The sequence below is a fragment of the Alosa sapidissima genome, chromosome 14, assembly GCF_018492685.1.
Source record: "Alosa sapidissima isolate fAloSap1 chromosome 14, fAloSap1.pri, whole genome shotgun sequence".
Taxonomy (NCBI): Eukaryota; Metazoa; Chordata; class Actinopteri; order Clupeiformes; family Clupeidae; genus Alosa; species Alosa sapidissima.
This window is the reverse complement of record NC_055970.1, coordinates 15,390,814-15,415,983: the sequence shown is the minus strand read 5'-3', so window position 1 is coordinate 15,415,983 and position 25,170 is coordinate 15,390,814. Positions and strand designations below refer to the sequence as shown.

The 25,170-nt window shown below is 45.5% G+C and overlaps 1 protein-coding gene and 1 pseudogene across 1 annotated transcript in view; one reads left to right on the top strand and one right to left on the bottom strand.

Moving 5' to 3' along the window:
• itga11a (integrin, alpha 11a) overlaps window positions 1-5,406 on the top strand; it is a 45,289-nt gene extending 39,883 nt beyond the window's left edge. The window contains exons 27-30 of the mRNA XM_042062339.1: window positions 917-1,027; window positions 1,346-1,441; window positions 2,486-2,599; window positions 3,947-5,406. Of these exons, the coding sequence (XP_041918273.1) occupies window positions 917-1,027; window positions 1,346-1,441; window positions 2,486-2,599; window positions 3,947-4,024 (399 nt within the window). The 3' untranslated portion in view covers window positions 4,025-5,406. The remainder of the gene's footprint in view (window positions 1-916; window positions 1,028-1,345; window positions 1,442-2,485; window positions 2,600-3,946) is intronic.
• A 1,786-nt stretch (window positions 5,407-7,192) lies between these two features.
• Window positions 7,193-9,419, bottom strand: LOC121682477 (annotated as a pseudogene).
• Window positions 9,420-25,170: the final 15,751 nt, after the last annotated feature.

The window sequence follows — 25,170 nt, the reverse complement described above, 5'->3', positions numbered from 1 at the left end:
TCTGGTCTACCTGTGTGGGAATGCTGTTTAATCTCTGGTCTACCTGTGTGGGAATGCTGTTTAATCTCTGGTCTACCTGTGTGGGAATCATACCTGTCAACACTCCTGTTTTTCCCGGGTTTCTCCCGTATTTCAAGGTCATCTCCCAGCACCCTCCCGTTTTGTTATTTCTCCCGGAAAACTCCCGTAATTTGCATGGCCATCAAACTTCATTTTAAAATCATTGATCCATTCAGGTTGCCAGGTTGTGTATGAAATACACCCTACACATACACGATCACTTAGTTTCAATTTCAACTGTTTTGTCATAGGCTAAACCCTGGCAACCCAAAACCCAAATAAGGAAGCGGGTGCCAACTGCTGAGTCTCGTCGTAAGCAAGCGGGCTAGATGAATGGCCTACTCCAGAACTAGCTGTTGTGAAATTGTTGGGAATTGAATTGATTAACACATCACATAAACTGTTATTGAGTGTTGTTGATACACTGAACTTGTTCCCTCGGAACCAAATCTGACAGCAAGAAGCTTTGGAGTTTTAGAAGTAGGCTGCAGGCAGGCAGCTGGTGGATACATAACTGGCATGCGTAAGGTAATGGTAAGGTAAAAGCAACGACCGAAATGCAGTGTTGAAACACGTGTATGAAACGTATTAAATATGCAAACACAGATTTTGGACCCATTTTTGGAAAGCTAAATGTTGACAGGTATGGTGGGAATGCTGTTTAATCTCTGATCTACCTGTGTGGGAATGCTGTTTAATCCATGGTGTCTCTGTGTGGGAATGCTGTTTAATCTCTGGTCTACCTGTGTGGGAATGCTGTTTAATCTCTGGTCTACCTGTGTGGGAATGCTGTTTAATCTCTGATCTATCTGTGTGGGAATGCTGTTTAATCTCTGGTGTCTCTGTGTCTGGGCAGAATTACTCCAACACGTTATCAGTGCCAGTACACTGCAGTGTCAACCTGCCACCCCATAGAGAAGTTGGTGTCCGCATCAGAGGGATCCTACGCATTGACTCCTTACACGCTGTGAGTGCTACTCAACATCACCAGAACCATTGCAGTTCATATCCAACCACTTCACATTACTTTAACCAGTTAGACACTTTACTTTTTCCATCATTGGTTCATTTGATTATTTGTTATTTTGTAAAGTGTATTGAGTCCATGCTGCATGGGGATTTTGCACTCAGATTAATTGATTGCTGTTCACACTGTAATATGAATAGTTGAAGTTACACTTGCCAATACAGCTCTGCCAACTTCTTCTGATGGATATATTCAGTGTTTTCACTGTATGCCCATTTTAGTAACTAACTAAACTTAAAACAACCTCCTATTGTCCAGCTGAAGTTCAAAACTTTGGAGTTGGTGACAACAGCCTCCATCCAGATCAGTCCCAGCAGCCCGATGTTTTTGTTTGAGGAACAGCCACTCAGACATGTGAGTTTATTTACCAGCTCTTGTTTGCGACATTCCAAACAAGCTGTACACACTATGTACACAGCTCTGCACGCGGCCCAGTTTGCGTGCTAACACCCCACCCAGGACTCGTCCAAACTACTGCGTGCACACACACACACACACACACACACACACACACAAAGGCCTCGTCCACACTACTGTGTGGCTGGGGTCGAGGGTCCACACTGTTTGGTTTGAGAGCATTTCCTTTCTCCAGCATGTTCTGACTCAGTGGAGCCAAAGGACCGAAAGGACCATGAGCACAACTCATATAGATTGAGCGTTGCTGCCATCTACTGGTGCCATGTGAACATACAGCAGCATCCAAACATCTACTGATGCCATGTGGACATACAGCAGCATCCAAACATCTACTGATGCCATGTGGACATAGAGCAGCATCTACTGATGCCATGTGGACATAGAGCAGCATCCAAACATCTACTGATGCCATGTGGACATAGAGCAGCATCCAAACATCTACTGATGCCATGTGGACATAGAGCAGCATCTACTGATGCCATGTGAACATAGAGCAGCATCCAAACATCTACTGATGCCATGTGGACATAGAGCAGCATCCAAACATCTACTGATGCCATGTGAACATAGAGCAGCATCCAAACATCTACTGATGCCATGTGGACATAGAGCAGCATCCAAGAATGGCGTGCAGGCACCCTCCATCTATTTCTGAAACTATAATTTACGCTTGTTGTTAATTTCAGCGTTGTTATGAGTCAGAGCTGTGCACGCAATCTGTTTATTACAAGAATATAACACTTTGTTAACCTGTTAACAGAATATAACATGATATTTGTCTGTATATTAACAGAAAATAACATTATATTAACAGGATGTCTTTTATCATAGATTTTTTTTTCTGCCAAGCAATTCTACTGTCTATTGATGTCTACCACATGAACCTTATTCCTCAGTATGTCCATAAATAGTTTTGCTGTCCATGGATGAACTATCACTTTTATAAGGTATAAATGCCTTTATACTATTGTATGTCCACAGATAGTTTTGGAAATCAGGAAAGAGGAGGATTATCGGATCCCCATCTGGATTATCATAGGAAGTACCCTTGGGGGACTGTTACTACTGGCCCTGCTCATCCTCGCTCTGTGGAAGGTACGTTGTAATGTAAATGGTAAATGGACTGCATTTATATAGCGCTATTCTACTCATCAAACACACTCAAACGCTTTCCATTTTCATGCCTCACATTCCCCCATTCACACACATACACTTGTACACCAATTACGGAGGCTGCCGTGCAAGGCGCCAACCTGCACTGGCGGACAACACGTTGCTTTTGTTATCCGTTACACAGTACTGTATGTGTTGAAAATAACACAACTTGCTTTGAAAACAACACAATGTTGTTTTTAACACATCTCTGTGTCCAGATAGGGACAACACAGTTTGTGTTGTTTCAAACACATTCGGTTTAAGAGTGTTCTGGGAGAGGTACAGGTGCATCTCACAAAATTAGAATATCATGGAAAAGTCCATTGGCCTGCACAGACTGAGAGATTAAAGGATACCAAACCATTGTCGGTGCTTTGACTTAATTAGTTGATTAGAGCTCTTCTCAGGTTGACATTTCTGTATTATAAATTCTTTATTTTTCCATGACATTCTATTTTTTTGAGATGCACTTATAAACATGTCAATGTCCATGCTGAGTAAGGTTAAGAAGTCAAGATCTGCTGAGTGTGTTTATGCCTCCTGGCAAACCGCATCCAGGGGCGGTCAGGCCTCTATACAGTTGAGGTCAGACATGATCTCAAACTCCACACTGCACTTACTTTTGCCTTTAGCAAAACATCTGCCATGTGTGAAATCGGTCTGGTGAATGGTTCAAGAGATATGCAAAGAACAGAACAGACACACAGACAGGCATACAGACAGGTGTCCCTGGAATTATTAGATAGATTAGGTCTAACAGACAAAAAGAAGTGCAAAAAACATTTCAATTTGTTAATGTCAATGGCCCATTCATGTTAGTGTGTCAAGTAATAATACTGAAATACAACATATATATATATTACATGTATTCAGTACACATATATTGAATGTATTCAGTATTATAACATATAAAATATGCATTTGTATGTATAACCAAAAACACAGAGACAGGTAAAGAATGCACACATTGTTACACACATGTAAAGAATGGCCATTACTTCAAAGTTGTATAGTCATTAGCATTCTCATGATATCTTGCAGTCAGTGTACCTGTCTGACATTTAGACTAACTGGTACTGCATGCACTTTTGTGTGTGAACAAAATAACTTATTTATTAGGTTTGTGTAGATTTTGTGTTTTCTGTTTTCTTTACCGTTTTTGACATTCATGAAAACGGCGTTAGCCAGATGAGCCATTCATTGCTCACTCTCAATAAAATATCTCTCCTTCTCCAGTGTGACCTGGTTGTGTTCACGTAACGCTAATCTCTCCCTCTCCTCGGCCAGCTGGGTTTCTTCCAGCGGCAGAAGCGGCGGGAGGAGGCCGAGCAGGAGGCCAATGGGAAGGTGGCGGAGGAGCGGTAACACAGGCTGCAGCCGGGCGCGAGCAGACCCCACACTCAGGGACCGCCCCAGACTGACCGGTACCGAAGCCTCCACACACACACACCGAGGGGAGAGAGAGAGAGAGCAGACCTCTGAGCACTGGATGATCCGTCCGTCCATCAACCACTGAACCACTGCACAGATCCCAACACCGTCCTGCACTGCCGACTGATTACACAGACGCACACAGACAGGCAACTGGGCTGCTCATGCCGTTTGTTCCCTGTTTGAGGTGTGGTGATGCCTCAGTCTTTTTGTATTATAGAAGGACCTGCATTTCTGTTGGGATACAGTATCATTCCTGGTCTCTGGTTTCTTCATTCATGACCTGTCCCTAATGAAAACCTCACAGGTGCGGGTTGAAATAACACCAGCGATTCTCTGGTGCTCCCTCAGAACTCGTGGAGCTCCGGAACAGCAGGGGCTGGACTCACACACACACACACACACTCTCTCTTTTTTTCTGGTGCTTCCTCAGAGCTCACAAGGCTCTGGAACAGCAGGGGCTGGACTCACACACTCTCTTTTGATGGGAGGTGACATCCATCAGGCACTGCAGTGAACAGCTCTGATCCACAGCAAAACAGCTGAACAATGTACCAGTCACGAGGACCCAGGCAACTCTCCTGACATGTCAGTCACCCATGCACTGGTTTCTAATACATTCTACCGGCCCTCTGTACTGGAACAGGGTGCTTCTACCTTAGACTGCCCCCTATGGATAGTTCTTCATTTCCTAAGTTGGAAATCCTCAACGCGCATTCCTGACTTCAATGCACTTTTTTATATTAGATATGTAAACTTGAATTTTGTAAATAGGCATTGTATCTTTTGTTATGCCATACACAAATTGAACTGTCTGTTTTTTGTAGTACTCAAGCAAGGATTGTGGCATTACCGTGTAACTATAGGAAATTGTCGTGCTTTCATGACGGATGTCTGAAATCCTCTCACATGCTTTGCACCACAACAAATAACCTTAGAAAGGGTATGCATATTGTACAGTAGTTTCAGAAATTCAGTTATGCTGTCAATGATTTGCAGAGGAAACCATGAAGACATGATGAGACAAAAAGAAGTTTTGCTGATAAGGTTTGGATGTGCTAATATATGTAAAGGGGACTAAAGTATGTATAAATCACAACATTAAAATGATTTGATTGTAATTATTTCACTGTGTTCCTAGATTCACTAAGGGTGGGAATTTTTAAGATAGTTCATGTAATTTAGAAGCCATAGGGTTTACCGTATTTTCTTTTTATCTCCTTGGAGATGATGTACAAAATTAAAACAACTCCTTTGCCAACTCAGCAGTCCAATATCAAACATGTTTTTTAAAAACATTTTAATTCCTGTATTTTGTAAATACTGAGTATTTTTTTTTTGTATTTTGAGATTGTGATAATGAACTATTCACCTTTGGTTATTAAACATAAAGTTAAGTCTAATGTTTTTTTGGAGAATAAACATTTTGATTGACATTAAAATGCCAATACAGTAAATGATACTCAGCCACAGTAAATGATACTCACTGAGGGCAGCTATACAGCAAACATAACAACTTTTTCTGCCCACAGACAGTGCACGCTGTTCCTTAATTGCTATATATTAAGATTTCACTTCATCAGTTAAACATCACTCATGGGTGGGGTACAGTGTCACAACTGGTTACAGTGCCCATACCATATTCGAGTCCGACCCGAGTCCATATCCTGGTTTCACCCTATCTCTCTTCTGCTCGCTTCCTGTCACTCTCTCTACTGTCCTAGGGCGCGTTTCCCAAAACCATAGTTGCTTACTAAGTTAGCAACTTTGTTGGTTGCAATGCAATTTCCCATTGCCAACCAACTAAGTTAGTTAAACAGGTTAGCAACTATGGTTTTGGGAAACGCACCCCTGGCTGATTAAAGACAATAAATATATAAAAAGCGCTCATCACCACCTCTTATGGAATTTGCGATGCCCGCAACTCAATCACAAGTGTAGATGAACGGAGTCAACTGATAACATTAAAGGATCACGCCAACATTTTGAGAAATTTAGCCTATTTTCTGTCTCCCCCTGAGTTAAAGGAACACGCCACCATTTTATAAAATTGGGTTATTCACCGTCTCCCCTAGAGTTAGATAAGTGAGCAAAAACATTTGTGTCCCCAAGTCAATACCTATACTCGTCTTAATCTGCATTGCCATTTGTACTCGTGAAGACGGAGGCCACAAGAAGTAATTTTATTTTGTTGGCTCACTTTTATTCACAACATACTATCTGGCTACAAAGGATTCCATTCACTATGCTGAGCTAACCTAGTGGGGGCACTACCGGACTACGACAAAGCATGCACGGAGACAAAAATGTTTTTGCTCACTTATCTAACTCTAGGGGAGACGGTGAATAACCCAATTTACGACGGAGTATTAGGCCACACTTGAAGAAAAAAAATATTTTGCCATGACGAGATTAAACTTGACATGTCGACTTTAAAGTCGCCATGTCGACATTAAACTCGACATGTCGAGAATAAAGTTGAAATGTCATGTCGACTTTAATCTCGACGTGTCGACTTTAAAGTCGCCATGTCGACATTAAACTCGACATTTCGAGAATAAAGTTGAAATATCACGTGTCGACATTAAACTCAACATTTTGAGAATAAAGTTTGGAGAGAGAACGACCGCTCCAAAGTAGGGTAGGTCTATAACCGGGACGCTTGAAAAGGAGGACGAATGAAACATTCCAGTTTTCTTCGAGTGCAACAACGATAGATATCATTTGGACAAAACATAGTAGCCTACATATTAACCTCCGTTGCTCAGCCAAATACTTTCCTGTTACGTCCTTTTATCACGGAGTTACAGGCGATAAATGCGATGGTCAAAAGTAAACTTCATTAGCGGTTTATTTATTTATTTATTGTAGGCCTATTATTAAAGAGTGTTTTTCATCTAAAGGTTCGACTTCATGCGTATTCAGTAGCTTAGAATAGGCATATGGCCTATTAAGTGCTCTCCCCAATCCCAGACTTTCACACATTGCATGTTTGTTTGTAATGGATGCAAAAGGCTATTGCTGAATGTAGGGAGGAATGAAGCTGTCCTCCCAACCAGGCAACCCCATGTATTAAGTAAATGCACACATATCGTTAGGTTATTTACATAACCCCGGTTCTCTGATAACAGAGTGAGGTATCTCACTATGGGAGACGCCCTCTGGCGTGACCAACCACGGAAGCACCAATTACACCACGTCTGTCGCAGACAGACTAATCACAGCTGTGATACGGAGGGCCACCCTCCATATATATACTACAGTATCAGCAGCTACTCGTCATTCATAGCATGCGCTCTTCCCCGTGCGTGAATGCAAGAAGGAAAGTGTCGTGAGATACCTCACTCTGTTATCAAAGAACCGGGGTTATGTAAATAACCTAACGTTCTCTTTTAAACATTCGCTCGGTATCTCACTATGGGAGATATAGCCAACTCCCGGATTGCATGCTCGAGTTCGCAACAGACGTGACATGCCAACTTATAACACACATTGAACACTATTTGAGTTTGGTGTCCAAGTCAGACCAAACGGGCACCAACACTGAGGACTGCGTGAGCCAGTGAGGGCGCAGTAACATCCAGTCTATAAAATCTCATGAACGTATGGGGATTTTCCCAGCAAGCTGCAGCGCAAATATCACGGACTGATATTCCTCTGAACAGCGCCCAGGACGTAGAAATACCCCTTGTAGAATGCGCTCTGTGGCGCACCGGGAGCGGCACGCCCCTCGCCTCGTAAGCCAAAGCAATAGCCTCCACCATCCAGTGAGACAAACGCTGGGATGAAATGGGGAGCCCCTGATGTGAAGTAGCCCATGACACGAACAGCTGACTACTTTTCCTAAGTATCTTTGTCCTGTCCACGTAAATGCGTAAGGCACGGACTGGGCACAGGCAATGGAGCCTCGCCTCCTCTTCTGAAGAGAAGGGGGGCGGGTGAAACGCGTCCAGGTCAAAAGAATTACACCTATAAGATGATTCAACGACCTTCGGAACGAAAGCGGGGTTGGGCTGTAAAGCCACTTTTTTGAATGAAGGGCTAAATTGCAAGCAAGAGGGATGCACTGACAGGGCCCGTAATTCACTCACTCACTTAGCTGACACAAGTGCCAGTAAGAGGACAGTCTTGAGCGTAAGAAGCTTCAACTCGATTCCGTTCATCGGTTCAAAAGGCGGATGAGAGAGCGCCTCCAGGACCACGGACAGGTCCCAGGACGGGAAAAGACGCTTTGTCGCTGGGCGTAAATGGCGTGCCCCCTTCATAAAGCGACACACCAGAGGGTGTTTGCCCGCCGACGCTTTGTCGAACCCCACATGACAGGCGGAGATGGCTGATAAGTAGACTTTAATCGTGGAGAAGGCCTTACGCATGTCCAACAATGACTGTAGAAAACACAGCACATTAGCAACATCGCATTGGAAGGGCACGATCTGTTTGTCATCACACCACTTTTCAAACACACGCCATTTATTATCATATAGGGCGCGTGTGGAGGGTGCTCGAGCGCTTTGAATGGTGGCGATCACATTATCGGAGAGACCAACCGCATTCAAGTTGAACCGCTCAGGGGCCAGACCCAAAGAGCTAGCCGGTCAGGCTGGGGAAGAAATATTTGACCTCGCGCTTGGGAGAGAAGGTCCCGGCGCAGAGGAAGCTGCCATGGCTCTCCGTAGAGGAGTTGCGTTATCTCTGATAGCCACATCCTCCCTGGCTAAAGGGGGGCTATGAGAAGCAGTGACAGGCCGTGCTCTCTTACCCTGGCGAGCGTGGGTGATATGAGACTCATCGGTGGAATCCGTAGAGGGGATTCCCTCTGGAGAGGAGATCTGCCCCCCTGTTTAGGACTCCCGGAATGTGTGTGGCGCGTATCGAGGCGAGATGCGTGCTGCACCACAACACAAGTCCGCGCGCTAGCCTGTGAAGCTGAAGAGAGCGCGTCCCACCCTGTCTGTTGATGTAAGCTACCACGGTCGTGTTGTCCGACCTGATTAGAACATGACAGTTGTGGATGAAGGGGAGGAAGTGTTTCAACGCCAAAATCAGCTAACAGCTCCAGGGCGTTTATGTGGTGGCTGCGGAGGTGCAGAGGCCAGATGCCGTTTACTGTTCTGCCTTCGTACACCGCTCCCCAGCCTGTCAGGGACGCGTCTGTTGTTATTACCTTCCTCAGAGAAACCATACCTAGGGGGGCTCCCGTGAGGAAGATCGCAGGGTCCCGCCACCAGCGTAGGGCTGTGAGGCATTGTGCAGTGATCGACACCTTGCGGCGCAGATGCCTCCGTGGGCAGAGACGTAGCGCTAATATCCAACGCTGAAAGTCTCTCATTCTCAATAGCCCCAACGGAATGACAGCCAGGGTCGAAGCCATCAGGCCTGCTAAACGAAGACAGGTTCTGAATGGGACATTAAGACAGACACTGCCGAAATGACTCAACGCGTCTCTGTGACAGTATAGCGCGATAGGAGATAGAATTTATCTGGACCCCCATATATTCTATCCTCTGGCAGGGTGTCAAACAACTCTTTGTGAGATTGATGTTGAAGCCCAAATTTCTGAGGTGGGAGATGAGACGAGCCGTGTCTCGCTCCGATTGCTCTCTGGTTGAACAGCATAGAAGGTAATCGTCTATAAATGCTGATATCCTGAGCCCCGAGTGTCTCAGTGGAGCTAGAGCAGCCTCCATGAATTTGGTATAAATTCTGGGCACGAGCGCATACCCGAAAGGGACTCTCAGGTATTCGTAAGCTGGGTGTTCGCGGTCTGCTCAGCCTGTTGGGGTCTGGGTGGCCTGACTGGCTGCTGGAATCCCCTCGGCTGCTGTGGGGATGGTGTCGGGTTGCGAGCCGTCTAAGCGGGCGGGGTGTCTGTTTGCAAGGCAGACATACATCGAACGCCTCGTTCTACTTCTTCTGCAGGTCGCACTTCGTGCGCATTGCAGCGATTGCTGGGCCGAAAAGCACCTTCGGGTCAACCTCGGCATCGAGGAGATCCACCTTTTCTTTGTCGTTTAGGCTTGATAGATTCAGCCACAATGACCTCTCACCCACGACGGCCAGTCCCATGGTGCGGCCGCAGCTTTGGATCGCGCCTGGTGAGGTGCGGAGATTCAAATCTGTTATGTAGCATATCTCCTCCCAAAGGGCTGGATTCAGGTTTCCGGAGTCCAGCTGGGACCCCATCTCGTCCAGCAGCTTGGCTTGGTAGGCTGTTAGAAGAGTGGTAGCGTTGAGGGCTCTAACCGCAAGGCCAGACGACTTGTAGATTTTCTGATAAATGGACGCCGTGAAGCGGTCCATTTTCCCTGGCAGTGTCAGGTTACCCACGGAGAGGGAGGTTCTCCGGCTAGGGTGCAAATGATGAGCGACGGACGCCTCGACTGCCGGTGGGGCGGAGAGCCCAAGCTCGTCCATCCCCTGGACATCCACTGCAGAGAAACCTTTGACAGGCACCCGATGAGAAAAGGGTTTGTCCCAGAAACGCTTCATCTCGGCTATGCACGCCGGAACTGCGGGAAGGAGTTGTTTCGCTGGCGGGGCTCGGGAGGGTAGGCGTTTTCCGTCGAAAATGTCTCTCGCTGCACCCGCGTCGTTCTGTGGGGCGGGCCAGTCGATTTTCAGATTAGCTGCGGCTCTCCTGCAGACCTCAATGAGACTGAAGTCCACCTGTTCGGGGCCGCCGCTAGCAGCGCTAGCTGGCCTGCTAGCCTGAGTCTAGACGCTACTCGAAGGCGTCTCTCCAGGATCCGCTGCTGCATGCCCCTGCAGTGGGAACAGACGTCCGGGTCGGCTAAGGACTGCTGGGCATGCTTCACCCCCATGCAAGCGATGCACATGGGGTGTGGGTCCTTTCCGTAAATCTTAAATCCACAATTGGAGGGGCAGGAGCGAGGAGCTGGGGAACCCGCGCGGGCCTCCGGAGGGTTAGTAGCAGAGATAGTGCTAGCCGTAGCTCGCGACATGTTAATATTAAAGTTCGTCTTGACGCGTTAACTTTCAGAAATATGTTCGCTTGACGCGATAAAGAGTTCGCTTGATGCGGAGTAAGCACTTGACGCGATAGCTCACCTTGACGCGTTAGCATAAAAAGAACAGATTTAACTGTGGAAATCCCTGCGTTCAGCGACAAGCCTTGACGTTAATCTGCGAACGAAGAGCAGAGAGTTCGGTGCAAATAGTCTTCACGGGGAAGAGTGCGAGAATGACGAGTAGCTGCTGATACTGTAGTATATATATGGAGGGCGGCCCTCCGTATCACAGCTGTGATTGGTCTGTCTGCAACAGACGTGGTGTAATTGGTGCTTCCGTGGTCGGTCATGCCAGAGGGCGTCTCCCATAGTGAGATACCGAGCGAATGTATCTGAATCTATCTGCAATCTAGCAATCTATCTAAAATAACACCTATTTGAAGTAGGCATATTATTCACATTAGTCACATATTGAGTGTTAGTGTAGGCTACATAGATTAAACTGTAGGCTATGTTTAAACTGTATTTCGAGTTTAATGTCGGCATGTCGATTTTAAAATCGACATGTCAAGATTAAAGTTGACATGACATTTCAACTTTATTCTCGAAATGTCGAGTTTAATGTCGACATGTCGACTTTAAAGTCAACATGTCGAGTTTAATATCGCCATGGCAAAAATATTTTTTTTCTTCATGTGTGGCCCTAATACTCGTACCAATTTTATAAAACAGTGGCGTGTTCCTTTAAGTTAGATGATAATACCTTTTTCGTCTCTGTGTGTGCAGTATCTCAGTCTGACACACCCACTGTTAGCATAGCTTATCATAGTTCATCAAGGTGGTCAGAACCAACTAGCATAGGTCCCAAAAGCGACAAAGGAACGGCAACATTTTCCTACATATGTTTTGACAACATATACAAATACCAATGTAAAATGACACACAGTGATCTACAAAGCATTTTGAAGCACCGGTACTTGGGTGGCATGATTTGGGGTGGTGGTAGTGTAGTGGTTAAAGGAGAATTCCGGTGTGATACTGACTCAAAGTGTGTTGAAACATGATACCGAGTGTGAACGTATGTCTCATAGCTCATCTCGGCTTGTCCCCTGCACTTAGAAATCTGGCGCTAGTCAGCCGATGCTACCAACAGTTTTTCAATGGGGGTGCCTCTGGCATCGGCCTAGCCATGCAAATAAATCACTGTTTTACACCATTTACGAGGCTCAAAGTAGCTCCATACTTCATTGGTAGACTTCCGAGGGCCTTGACATTTAAAACGAGACATTGAAAACTTTGAAAAAGCACTGGTAGTTTATTTACAAGATGATTTATACAGACAGTACCTTCATGAAGTTTACCGCTGCCATCTTGAATTTAGTAACGTCGAGCGACGAGTACGAATGAACAGGTATGATAAGGGATCAGATTCCAAAAATAATTCTGTGGAAATGCATGGATTCCGGTTGCTTCCAGTAGCAGCAACTGGAATCCATGCATTTCCACTGAATTATTTTTGGAGTCTGGCCCCACTAGCGCCAGATTTCTGAGTGCAGGGGACAAGCCAAGATGAGCTATGAGACAGACGTTCACACTCGGTATCATGTTTCAACACACTTTAGGTCAATATCACACCGGAATTCTCCTTTAATACATATCACATAACATAACCTATGTTATTTGACTGAGGGGCTCTATTCTGATATCAGGGCTGGAGAACATAGTAGTGACTTCACACAGAGGTTTGGGATTCAGGGATCCCTGAACAATTGGGCCCCTGCGGAGTTACTGCATCTGCACCTCCTCTGATGCCCTCCTCCTCCTGCGACTCATGGAGGTCTTAGTGAGCTCCACTTCCTGGTCATTACACTCATCTGAGGGAGAAGAGACACATTAGTAGAGAGCAGACACCTGCAGTCTCTCACTGCAAATACATAACTGGGAGTTTTTCTATCAAATTTGATCCTTTTATTATAAAATTATTATTTTTTTTATTCTAAACTGCTCCACTATTTCTAGTGTAGAGCTAATAGAAAATAAAGATATGTAACATATTCTGACCTGGAGTGTGTGATCTCCTGTTTCTTATGTGAAGGTAATACGCTCCCACCAGCAGTGATGTGAGGATGATGATCTCTGCCAGCCACACACTGATGAACACTGGAGAAATACCTGCAGACAGAAGCTTTTTAATATGAAAGCCAGTGTGTTTCTGCACTAGATACAGGGGTGGGGAAACTGCAGTGTCTGTACCAGTAGCCCTTCACTTGGGCAGGGGGGCATATGGGGGCATGTGTGGGCCTAGGTGGGACAGGGTAGTGGGGTATTGTGGGGGCATGTTTGGGACTCACTGGGGCATCTAGGGATGTTATAGGGGAGGTGTCAGTGTAGTGCAGCACAGTAGCTACAGTAGCTTTTGGGACAGAGGTCTGATCAACAGCTTTATGTGGGCTCTGATCCCCATGTGTGGTGGCCAATGAAGGCAGTTACCCAGGAGATCCAGCTTAGCTCAGCTGACTAGTGGAAGAACTGCTTGGCCAGTGGGAGTGATCGCTTAATCCACAGGCTGTGGATTTCAGCATTTAATCAGGTAAAATCAAGTCCTCACACTCACCTGGGCACTGCATGGGGGCGGGATCTGTAGACACAGAGGGGAGGGACAGTGCAGGTAAGTCCAGTGCAGTGTGTCATGACTCATATTGCTGAACAGTTATATGACAGATATCAACACATGAATGAATTTTTAAAGTATAATTGAAGTTCAGACAGTAACTGACCAGAGCAGAGTTCCTTTGTTATGGTGGTGTTAGCTCTGCTGACGTGGTTTGAGGCGGTGCAGGTGAGTTCTCCAGTGGCATTCCCCTTCAGCAGGATAGTCTGGTTATTTGAACTGAGATCAGCATCAGCTTCACCCAGAGGCTTCCCATCCAGAGACCAGCTGAACTGAAGACTGTCCCCATTGGAGGAGCACTTCATACTCCTGATCGACAGACCCACATCAGACACTGGAGCTGGAAGGGAGGAGAGATGAGTGTCCTGAATAACTTATAAACCTCTAATATGACAGAAAGAGATTGTTGAATCAATACTAAATTGAGGCCTGACACAATATCTGCATTGGCAGGAACATATAGAGGTTTTTAATCAGTTTAAAATGGGATAAAATCTCACAGCAGAGCTAGACACAGTTTGGTAATTCCCATTATCTTGTTAGTAATTATCCCATTATCTTGTTACTTGTGGCTGGAAGTGAGCACACGTGGAACGCCATTTTAAAACATGGTGGTGGTCAACATGTTTTGTTATTGGTAAGTTAGCCCATTTAAATTTGTTTATTAATTGAACTGTCATAATTAGTAAATGATCCATTTATTTCTGGCCAAAGACAGAGAAATATGTTTGTTTCTATTGTTTTTGTTTTCTTTTTTGTTAAATGATTAAATTGCTGTGGTACACTGCTAGTATTGCATAACATAAGAGACCATTAAGTGATTTACCTTCGATAATCAGCTGTACTGCATAATTTCCAACTCCTTTCCCTGATGTGTCATAGACCACAGCTCTGTATGTTCCTGCGTCTGTCCTCTCTGCATGGTTTATAATCAGGGTTCCATTATCAGGAACAAATTGCCACCTCTGGAGGAATGATGGAGTATTGTTTTCTTTGTGGAATATGGACTTAGATTTTCTGAAGGTAAAAACAATCCTATTTCCACTATATAGCATGAGTTCATGTCCGCTGACGTTCGTCATCAGCCTCAGATACACAGGTCTTCCCAGAGCCCCAAAACATAAATTCTGAGTAGCGTTGCAGATGGAGTCCAGACCTGCAGGTGACAAAGATGTGGTTTAACTTGCAGCACTGCAATGATGAGGCCTGATCTACACAAAGTTCCTTTACATTGGCACTCAACTGTAACTGTTTACCCATTACTTGGCTAAGCAGTGAAATGTAGTGCAACTAGTGAATTAAATCATGTGTTCTTATATTTGTACTGACATTTCATTTGAACTGCTTTCCAACATTTTTATTCCAAGCTAATTCTAATGACAATGGAAAATGGGGTGTCAGACAACAGCATAATTTGACATCAGCAAACATGTACTACAGTAACACAAACATTTTTAAGCTACATACTGATGAAGCAGCACAGTCTATTATATCTGCACTGTAAATTCTTCACTATTCTTGTTCAGAGTTGCATGTAAATGGAATATTAAATATGGCTCCATAAAACCTCTGTAGTCAGAATACTGTCCTTTAACTGATTATCCAAAATAGGAAAACACCAACACAGAAGAGAAAACCGACTGTTTATGGAATTATACAACAGTTAGGTCCGGTCGAGCTATTTATCCATTTTTGATTGGACAAGAGGCTTTCTATGAGTCATCACGAGTGGCAAGACTTTTTACTGCTAATAATCACTCCGCGAAAGATAGTCTACATTGTAACCGTAACACTAACATTCAATTCAATTCATTCATAAAAAGCATCAGCGAGATAAGAGATTTAAAGATTTAACGAGGAGGCAAAGAACCACAAAGATCCCCTGTAGCGAACAAAGGACAATCACAGGGGAGTGATGTATGAAGAGCCAGGGAATCCCCTCTGCCCTGTGGTCTCTGGCATACCTTAAGAAAAATCCCTCATGATGCAAAGGCCCTTTATCTCTAACCGAAGCAGCTTGTCTTGGCAAACGAAATCCTGTTCAACAATCTCCCTCTTGGTGTAAACCAACTTGGGCAAATGCTGCCAAAAATGTGCCTAGAGGCAGAGACGAAGGTGAGATGGCAGCCGGGGCAGCCGTGGCCTACTGGTTAGCGCTTCGGACTTGTAAGTGTGTGCTTCACCTCACCGTGTATTCACTGTGTGCTGAGTGTGTTACACTAATTCAGTGTTTCTCAAACTTTTTTTCTGGGGACCCATTTTTTAAAAATGACAGACTATCGCGACCCAACTCGTGACTGTGGTAGTTAACAAACTAGATCAGTGGTTCTCAAACGTTTTCTTTCATTCCCCACTTTGATCAAGGGGGCATTCTTGAGCCCCACCTGTCCCTCATCGCTCTAAGAAAGTGGTAGGTCAAGCTTAAAATTGTCAAATTTATTGAAATAATGACAAGTTCTAAATATATCCTCTTCAACAGAGTTAAAATCAGTTGGTGCTGCAGATATAATAATAATAAATAAATACATAACACACATATTTCTGTTTTCCGGCAACATATTAGGAAGCATATAGGCCATTTTACAGCATACAATATATTCAATGAAATACCAACATGCTGCATTAAATGGATCCATAATCCAGTCATACTGAGCACTGCTGGTTGGGAAATATTTTTGAAATAAACTTTGCAAGGATGTGATGTAGGCCTACTGTTTAATACATGGGATCACAAGAGTGCCTCCCAATCAGACGTTTCAGCGATTTCGCTCAGAAATCTCAAAGGCATAATACTGTCGCGATTGAGGCGCCTGTCCCATACTCAAGTTTTTTTTGGTGAATGCAGTAATCTTATTTTCTAGGTGAGGTAGGTGCTTGTCTTTGCCTTGTAACTGGACATTTAACTTAAATTTATCGCTAAGATATATCAAATATATCGCTAAGATAGGCCAGCTTCGTCAAGAAATGTTCATTAGTGGACGTGCTTGCCGATTCAAACATGCGCTCTTCCTCCAAGAAGAGGCGACTCGGAGCTCAAACACGCGCGACAGCACTTTACCTCGGGAAAGCCACCTTGCCTCGCTATGAAACAGTACAGCCTTTTGGTCAGCTACCATCTCTTCGCAAAGTGCGGAGAATAGACGCGCTTTTAAGGGCCGGGTTTTGATGAAATTCACCACTCTCACAACAACGTTCAAAATCTCATGTAGGTCGGGACTAACTAAGCTGCCTTGACACGAGCGCTTCCCTGTGAATAACACAGTGCGTCCATTGCGCATCGGGGGGGGGAAAAAACTCCTGTTTTTCACGTCAGTTCGCGCCCCACCTGGCATGTCTCCGCGACCCAGTAGTGAGAAACGCTGCACTAATTCATGGATTGGGATAAATGCAGAGACCAAATTTCCCTCACGGGATCAAAAGAGTATACTTATACCAAAGTGCTTTTAGGCAAGTCCCTCCACTTGGGGCCATATTGCAACGCTTTTTGGGCACTCATCGGGCATATCCTATTCATTGATTGGCTCAATGTATTCATATGTCGATGTTTTGCCGAGGAAGGGGTGGGATATGTGTAGACAAAGGCCATATTGGCGTTAGAAACTAGCCCCATGCATTTCTATGGAGGATTTGTTGAGTACTGTGTCTCCTCATTAGAAAGTCTCTGCTTATACTAGATGAACCACGGGAGCGTACCTATGTTCCCTGGGTCCTGTTCCCCGCTTTGAATGGAATCGGGGAACATAGGACCCTTTTTAAAAACCCTAACCATAACCCCGAGCGGGGAACATATGACCTGGGGAACATAGCGATGACCCCTGAACCACAGCCTAAAGCCGAATTCACACCAAAGATTCGCGACGAGATGAGCTGCAACATTCTATAAACCAGCAACTTGCTGCAACGTTCTAAAAACCTTGCAACTGTGACTAGACATGGTGAATGCTTTGCAACGGCTTTGCAAAAGCTGGCAATTCACAGCGCTGCAACTCCTTTCTGCAACGGTTTCGTCTCGTCGCGAATCCTTGTTGTGAATTGGTATTAAGAGTGAAGGTGGTACAGAAGCTCTCAGATGTTGGACTCGCTGCCAGGAAAATGATGACAGTGAGTGGGCACAGGTAAGCGCATTTCGCAAAGTCAACATACAGTATACATTTTGCCTCTAAAGCTGTAGTTAGCCAAACACAACACACATCTCCTGCCAAATGCAGCCTTTGCGGTAGTTCCAAAGCTGCTTACCTTTGGAGGCTCCAGCCATCAGTAAGAGCAGCAGAGCTGTCTGCATGTCTGTGTGCAGAGGGATAGACAGGTCCAGGAGGTGAAACTCCAGAGGTGATGTGAGATGAATGTACTGGAGTAGGATCCTCTGTCCTACTGCTAGGACTGAACTCTACAGATATTTGCTGATATCTGCAAGTCAAGTCAGCTTTTCATGTTATTTACGCATATGACTGTGTAACACATTTGGCTATTTATGTCTGGTCAATGCAAAAGTGGGTTTCACAAGAGAAGTTAAATAGGACTCCACCCATTACAGACACAAGCTTAGACTTCCCTTTTAATCTAAGTTCCTAAATGGGTGATTTTGAATCAATCTTTTATATTTTTGTGGCCAGGTGTCAGCCTCTGCAAGGCATCCTTTGCCTTTATTCCATCTACTGTATCTCTATATCTAAGGACACCATAGTGGCCATTATCCCTTAAATAAAGCAAACGCAGGACATTACATTACATTACATTACATTACATTACATTTGGCTGACGCTTTTTAACCAAAGCGACTAACAACATGGTAAACAGTAAGTTTTAGAACAATTCTCACAATTTTAGGACAGTTTAAAAAAAACATTAGAGTACAGTAAGAATAAGTGCGTCGGTGAGTGCTGTTTTTAACAGTTACTTGTCAGTTTAAAACGGCTGGTGAGTGCTAGGATCAGTAAGACTTGTTGTAAGTGTTGCTATGAGAGTAGATGTTCTCTAAAGAGCTGGGTCTTCAGGAGTTTTTTGAAAGTGGAAAAGGATGTCCCTGCCGTTGTAGGAACTGGCAGTGTGTTCCACCAACGAGGAACAACAGATGAGAAAAGTTTGGATTGGCTTGAGCGTACCGGTGGTAGAGCTAGGCGTCGTTCGTCAGAGGAGCGCAGCGGTCTGGAGGTAGTGTAAGTCTGTATGAGGGCATTCAAGTAGGTGGGAGCAGAACCGGAGACTACTTTGTAGGCAAGCGTTAGAGACTTGAATTTGATGCGGGCCGCCATAGGTAGCCAGTGTAGCTGGATGAGCAGCGGGGTAACATGTGCCCTTTTGGGTTGGTTGTAGACCAGGCGCGCCGCCGCGTTCTGGATCATCTGAAGTGGTTTCACTGCGCAGGCTGGGAGACCTGTCAGGAGGGCATTGCAGTAGTCGAGTCGTGAGATGACTATTGCCTGAACCAGAAGTTGGGTAGCATCTTGAGTCAAGTAAGTCCTGATTTTCCGTATGTTGTAGAGTGCAAAACGGCATGACCGGGTGACTGAGGCAACATGATCCGAGAAGTTTAGTTGGTTGTCAAGAACAACTCCTAGATTTCTTGCAGTCCTGGTCGGTGAAACAGACAGGGAGTCAAATTTGATGTTGATGTCGTGGTGTATGGTAGGTTTAGCTGGAATGACCAGCAGTTCAGTCTTTGAGAGGTTCAGCTGGAGGTGGTGTGCCTTCATCCATGTAGCTATGTCTGAAAGGCAATCCGAGATCCGTGCTGAAACCAGGGGGTCGTCAGGTGGAAAGGACAGATAGAGCTGTGTGTCGTCTGCATAGCAGTGGTATGAGAAGCCGTGCGAACGGATAATCTGTCCCAAGGAGGTGGTGTAGATAGCAAAGAGGAGGGGGCCCAGCACTGAGCCCTGGGGGACCCCTGTGGTTAGATGGTGAGGTGCGGATAGCTGACCAAGCCATGATACGTTAAACGAGCGTCCTGTGAGGTAGGATTCAAACCAGGAGAGAGCAGAACCGGAGATTCCCATGTCAGCGAGTATAGAGAGAAGGATACGGTGATTAACCGTGTCAAAGGCAGCCGATAAGTCAAGCAGAATGAGTACTGATGACCGAGCGGTCGCCCTGGCTTCTTTTAAGGCTTCTGTTACAGACAGCAGAGCCGTTTCGGTAGAGTGGCCGCTTTTGAACCCAGACTGATTTGGATCCAGAAGGTTGTTCTGTGAAAGGAAGTCAGAGACCTGTTTGGAGACTGCTCGTTCAATGCCTTTGGATAGGAAAGGCAGTAGTGAGATAGGGCGGTAGTTCTCGACTTGAGCAGGGTTGAGAGAAGCTTTCTTAAGTAACGGTGTTACCCGGGCCATTTTGAACGCTGTTGGAAATGTGCCGGAGGTTAGCGAGGCATTGATCACATGTGTGATAGCTGGAGCGATGGTCGGGCTGATGGACTGAAGTAGGCTCGTAGGTATAGGGTCCAGCGAGCATGTGGTAGGACGGCTGCATGTCAGCAGTCTGGACACTTCACTCTCGGAGAGAGGCGTGAATGCTGAAAAAGATGTTCCAGTAGTCCCTAGAGGTTGTAGGAGTGCGGTATCTGAGTCAGATGCGTTGAGTGGGCATGTAGAGAATTGACTGCTGATTGCCGCCACTTTGTTTGTAAAAAATGAGGCGAGGGTATGTGCAGTAAGGCTGGATGGAGGAGGAGGCAGCTGAGGGTTGAGTAGTGATTTGAAGGTTGAGAGAAGTTTTCGAGTGTCTGTAGCGCTGTTGATTTTGTCATGGTAGAAAGCAGTCTTAGCAGCAGTGATGCTGGCTGAGAAGGAGGTCAAAGGAACAACTCCTACTGCTATCTAACACTCAGCAACTCATTACAGTAACTCACTACACTAACTTACAATATGAAATCACAGCCTCAGGAGTATACATTGTGCTTTATGCTGACCTGTTTGTTGTCTCTTTTCCCTTGTGTCGAGACCGCAAGATGAAGGTATGTGAAACATGTATAACCTGTAGTGTGATTCTTGTTTCTTATAGAAATAGAAGATGTGTGTGTCTCTTATGTGCGGATAACAACCTCTGCCAGACAAACACTGATAAACACTGGAGAAACATCTGCAGACAGAAGCTTAATAATGAGCAAGTAGCCAAGTGTCTGTGCAATTCTTTCTCAGAATTTGTGGTCTGTTCGGCTGAAGCTTCCTCTTTGATCTCTCACATCCTTCACTCACTCTGCACTGATGAAGTGTGATGACACTTCAAGCTCCAAGGCTATGAAGACACACACACATACACACGTACACACACACACACACACACACAGGCACACACACAATGCTGTATGCTGCAGCAGTCAGGGCCCTGCCAGGGCACATATCACAGCAGCAATTTTGACTTTAGGCTTGAAGTCCATTTATTCATTCATACATTTCATAGTTTATTTCTACATTTATTTTTTCACGTCGGGGTCAATTGTGGGGGCAGCCGTGGCCTACTGGTTAGGGCATCGGGCTTGTAACCAAAGGGTTGCCGGTTCGATATCCAACCAGTAGGAAAAATGTGGGTGGGGGGAAGTGGTTGAGCACTGTTCTCCCATGCCGACATCCACGGCTGAAGTGTCCTTGAGCAAGGCACCTAACCCCTCACTGCTCCCCGAGCGCCGCTGTAGCAGGCAGCTCATGGCTCTGGGTTAGTGTGTGCTTCACCTCACTGTGTGTTCACTGTGTGCTGTGTTTCACTAATTCACGGATTGGGATGAATGCAGAGACCAAATTTCCCTCACAAGATCAAAAGAGTATATATACTTATACTCAGGGTAGGAATTCACAGCGGCCACGACGGCCATGGCCGTCGTTGCCTCTTGCGTTGGCCGTGAGGCCCCTTTGAAAATCAGAGGTTTACAGGCCACGGTGGTCTTGGTGCCCCCTTCTTTCAATATTCTGCTTTGCGTCCTACTAATAGCGATTTTTATTTAGCCTGTGGCCTGTCAAAATAATCTTAGTCAAAGTCAAAGTCAGCTTTATTGTCAATTTCTTCACATGTTCCAGACATACAAAGAGATCGAAATTACGTTTCTCACTATCCCACGGTGAAGACAAGACATATTTTACCAATTTAAGTCCACAGACAAACATAACATTCAAGTAAACAAAAAAGTAAGTAAATAAGAGGGCACATATAATAATGAAAAAAAATAAGAGCAGCAAAATTTCGTTGAAATTGTGCATAGACAGTCAATAAAATACTAGTGCAAAGTCAGGCCAATAAAAGGCTTGGGTAGTTCTGTTTGACCTAAGTAAGAAAGAAAGTGACATAGTGGTGCAAGTTATGTAAGAGCAGCAGAAGTGTTGTGTTTTCAGGACAACAACAACAAGTTGTAAAGTGTACAAGTGTGCAAGTGTGCAAGTGGAGTAGTGCACGCGGCCATTGTGGGTCCAATGTCCAGGATGTTATGTAGCTGAGGGTGGAGGGGGGAGAGGAGGGAGAGAGTTCAGCATCCTTACAGCTTGGTGTATGAAGCTGTTGGTGAGTCTGGTAGTGCGGGAGCGCAGGCTTCTGTACCTCTTCCCAGAGGGCAGTAGATCGAACAGATTGTGAGCGGGGTGACTTGCATCACTCACAATTTTGGTCGCCTTGCGGGTGAGGTGGGTGGTGTAAATGTCCTTCAGGGAGGGGAGTGAAGCACCAATAATCCTTCCAGCTGTGTTCACTATGCGCTGCAGGGCTTTCCTGTTGTATTCAGTGCAGCTTCCGCCCCACACAGCGATACAGCTGGAGAGGATGCTCTCAATGGTGCCTCGGTAGAATGTGGTCATGATGGCTGGTGGAGCACTTGCTCGCCTGAGTTTCCGCAGGAAGTACAGGCGGCGCTGAGCTCTCTTCGCCAGTGATGCAGTGTTGGTGGTCCAGGAGAGGTCTTCGCTGATGTGCACCCCCAGGAATTTGGTGCTGCTCGCTCTCTCCACCACAGCACCGTCGATGGTCAGTGGCAGGTGTTGGGTGTGACCTCTCCGGAAGTCAACAACAATCTCTTTGGTCTTGCTGACGTTCAGCAGGAGGTTGTTGTCCCTGCACCACGTGGTCAGATGGTCGACCTCCAACCTGTATTGAGTCTCGTCGCCCTTGGTGATGAGACCCACCAGAGTTGTGTCGTCAGCAAATTTCACTATGTGATTGTTGCTGTAGGTTGCAGTGCAGTCATGCGTCAGCAGGGTGAAGAGCAGCGGACTGAGCACGCAGCCTTGGGGGGCCCCTGTGCTCAGTGTGATGCTGCTTGAGGTATTGTTGCCAACCCGTACTACTTGAGGCCTCTGACAGAGGAAGTCCAGTAGCCAGTTGCAGAGGTAGGTACTGAGTCCCAGTTTGTCAAGTTTGCAGATGAGTTGTTGTGGTATTATGGTGTTGAATGCAGAACTGAAGTCTATAAACAGCAATCTCACATATGAGTCTCTTTTTTCCAGGTGGGTGAGGGCTGGGTGGAGGGCAGAGCAGATTGCATCCTCTGTAGACCGCTTGGCTCGGTATGCAAACTGGAAGGGGTCCAGGGTGGGGGGGAGAATGGATTTGATATGTGACATGACAAGCCGCTCAAAGCACTTCATGATGATGGGTGTCAGTGCCACAGGGCGGTAGTCATTGAAGCAGGATGGAGCAGTTTTCTTCGGCACAGGTATGATGGTGGCAGCTTTGAAACATGATGGGACGATGGCTTGCTTCAGGGAAGTGTTAAAGATGTCTGTGAAGACATCCTTAAGCTCCCCTGCGCAGTCCTTCAGCGCACGACCTGGGATGTTGTCTGGACCTGTTGCCTTACGGGTGTTGATAGCAGCAAGTGTCCTCTTCACGCTGTCGGCAGAGAGGCACAGGGGCTGCTCATGTAGAGGGGGATGGGTCTTCTGTGGGCAGGTGCTGTTTTGTGCTTCAAAGCGAGCAAAGAAGCGGTTCAGGTTGTTGAGCAGAGGGATGTTGCTCTCACAGCTCTGTGGCGCGGGCTTGTAGTCCGTGAGGGCCTGAATGCCCTGCCATAGGATTCACAGCGCAAATTAATTTAGTCTTCTACGCAGTTAGTCAGGTAGAACCCCAGGATAGGTGTGACATAAGGTACTAATGCAATTGTTTTGCATTAATTGATAGTTTAGGGGGTGTTGCTCCGGGGGTGTTGCTCAAGGGTGCCGGAGCACGGCACCCTTGAGCATTTTTTTTTAATGACAATTTGCCACACCCCCTTTTGACCATAAAAAAATAACTAGATGCACATTACTGTATAAACCCATCATGTATGGTATCAAATGAAAGCTCTTCTCAAACAGAAATCAATGATGTCAATACAAACATGCTAAAAATGATTTCAAGTCCCTCCAGAGAACATAATAACTGTAAAGCCTGGTAAGGTCACACCGCTGAAATCCTCAACAATTAATCAAATAGATAAAGTTATAAGGAACAAAGTAGAACTTTCTCACAGATTCTGAAAGCAACTATGTACAGAACATGTTGCCAGGCTGGCCTTGTACACATCACAAACATCACATTTCACCTCCAAAAAACATTCATTCAATCAGACATTTCTCCCTCGCTGTCATCAGTATCCTCCACTGAAAGTGTAGCCATCTTCAAATTTTTATTTGCACACTGTTCACCACCTTTGCAATGGCAGTAGGTGGTGCATGGTAGTCCATCTGACTGACAGCTGCAAGAGGCCCTGGAGCATGCTGGCACTGACTTGCATCCACAAGCAACAAGCTGTAGACCTGTTTTGGGTGCAATGTCAGTGTTGCCATGAACAGGCACAGGAATTCTATCCTCTATTTTCCGAACAAACAGGGATACATCATCAGTACACACTGGAGGAGTTTTTATGTCAGCAGCTCTCCACAGAAGGACTTGCAGCCGTGCACGCTTGATGTGTTCCGCTGCATATTCTCTTGTTGGAGGAAGACTCTTTATTTAAGGAGGGTCTCTTTTCTTGGTGAATAGCATGTATCTCAAGTTACTGAGGCTTTCAACAGTCTTTCCATAGTAGAGGCAAGAAAGGAAATCCATTCATGCTCATCAGCTTCTACAGTACATATGTACAGTTCTTCAAATCAAGATTACTCTTGAGCATCAAATTGATTGCTGAGGTTTTCCTTTTGCCATATGGATATGACATGACACACTGTCACAATCAAACAATGCATGAACAGCCAACAAATCATAACATGAAGAGGTTGGTTGAAGAGCACTGCTCTCCCATGCCCACAACCACGGTTGAAGTTCCCTTGAGCACCTGACCCCTCACTGCTCCCCGAGCGCCACTGTAGCAAGTCAACTCACTGCTCCGGGTTAGAGTGTGCTTCACCTCATGTGTGCTCGTTGTGTGCTTCATCTCACTGTGTGTTCACTAATTCACTGATGGGATGAATGCAGAGACCAAATTCTTTGTATATGCAAGTATACTTGGGCTATAAACCTGATTTACATTTGTTGTTATATTTGTT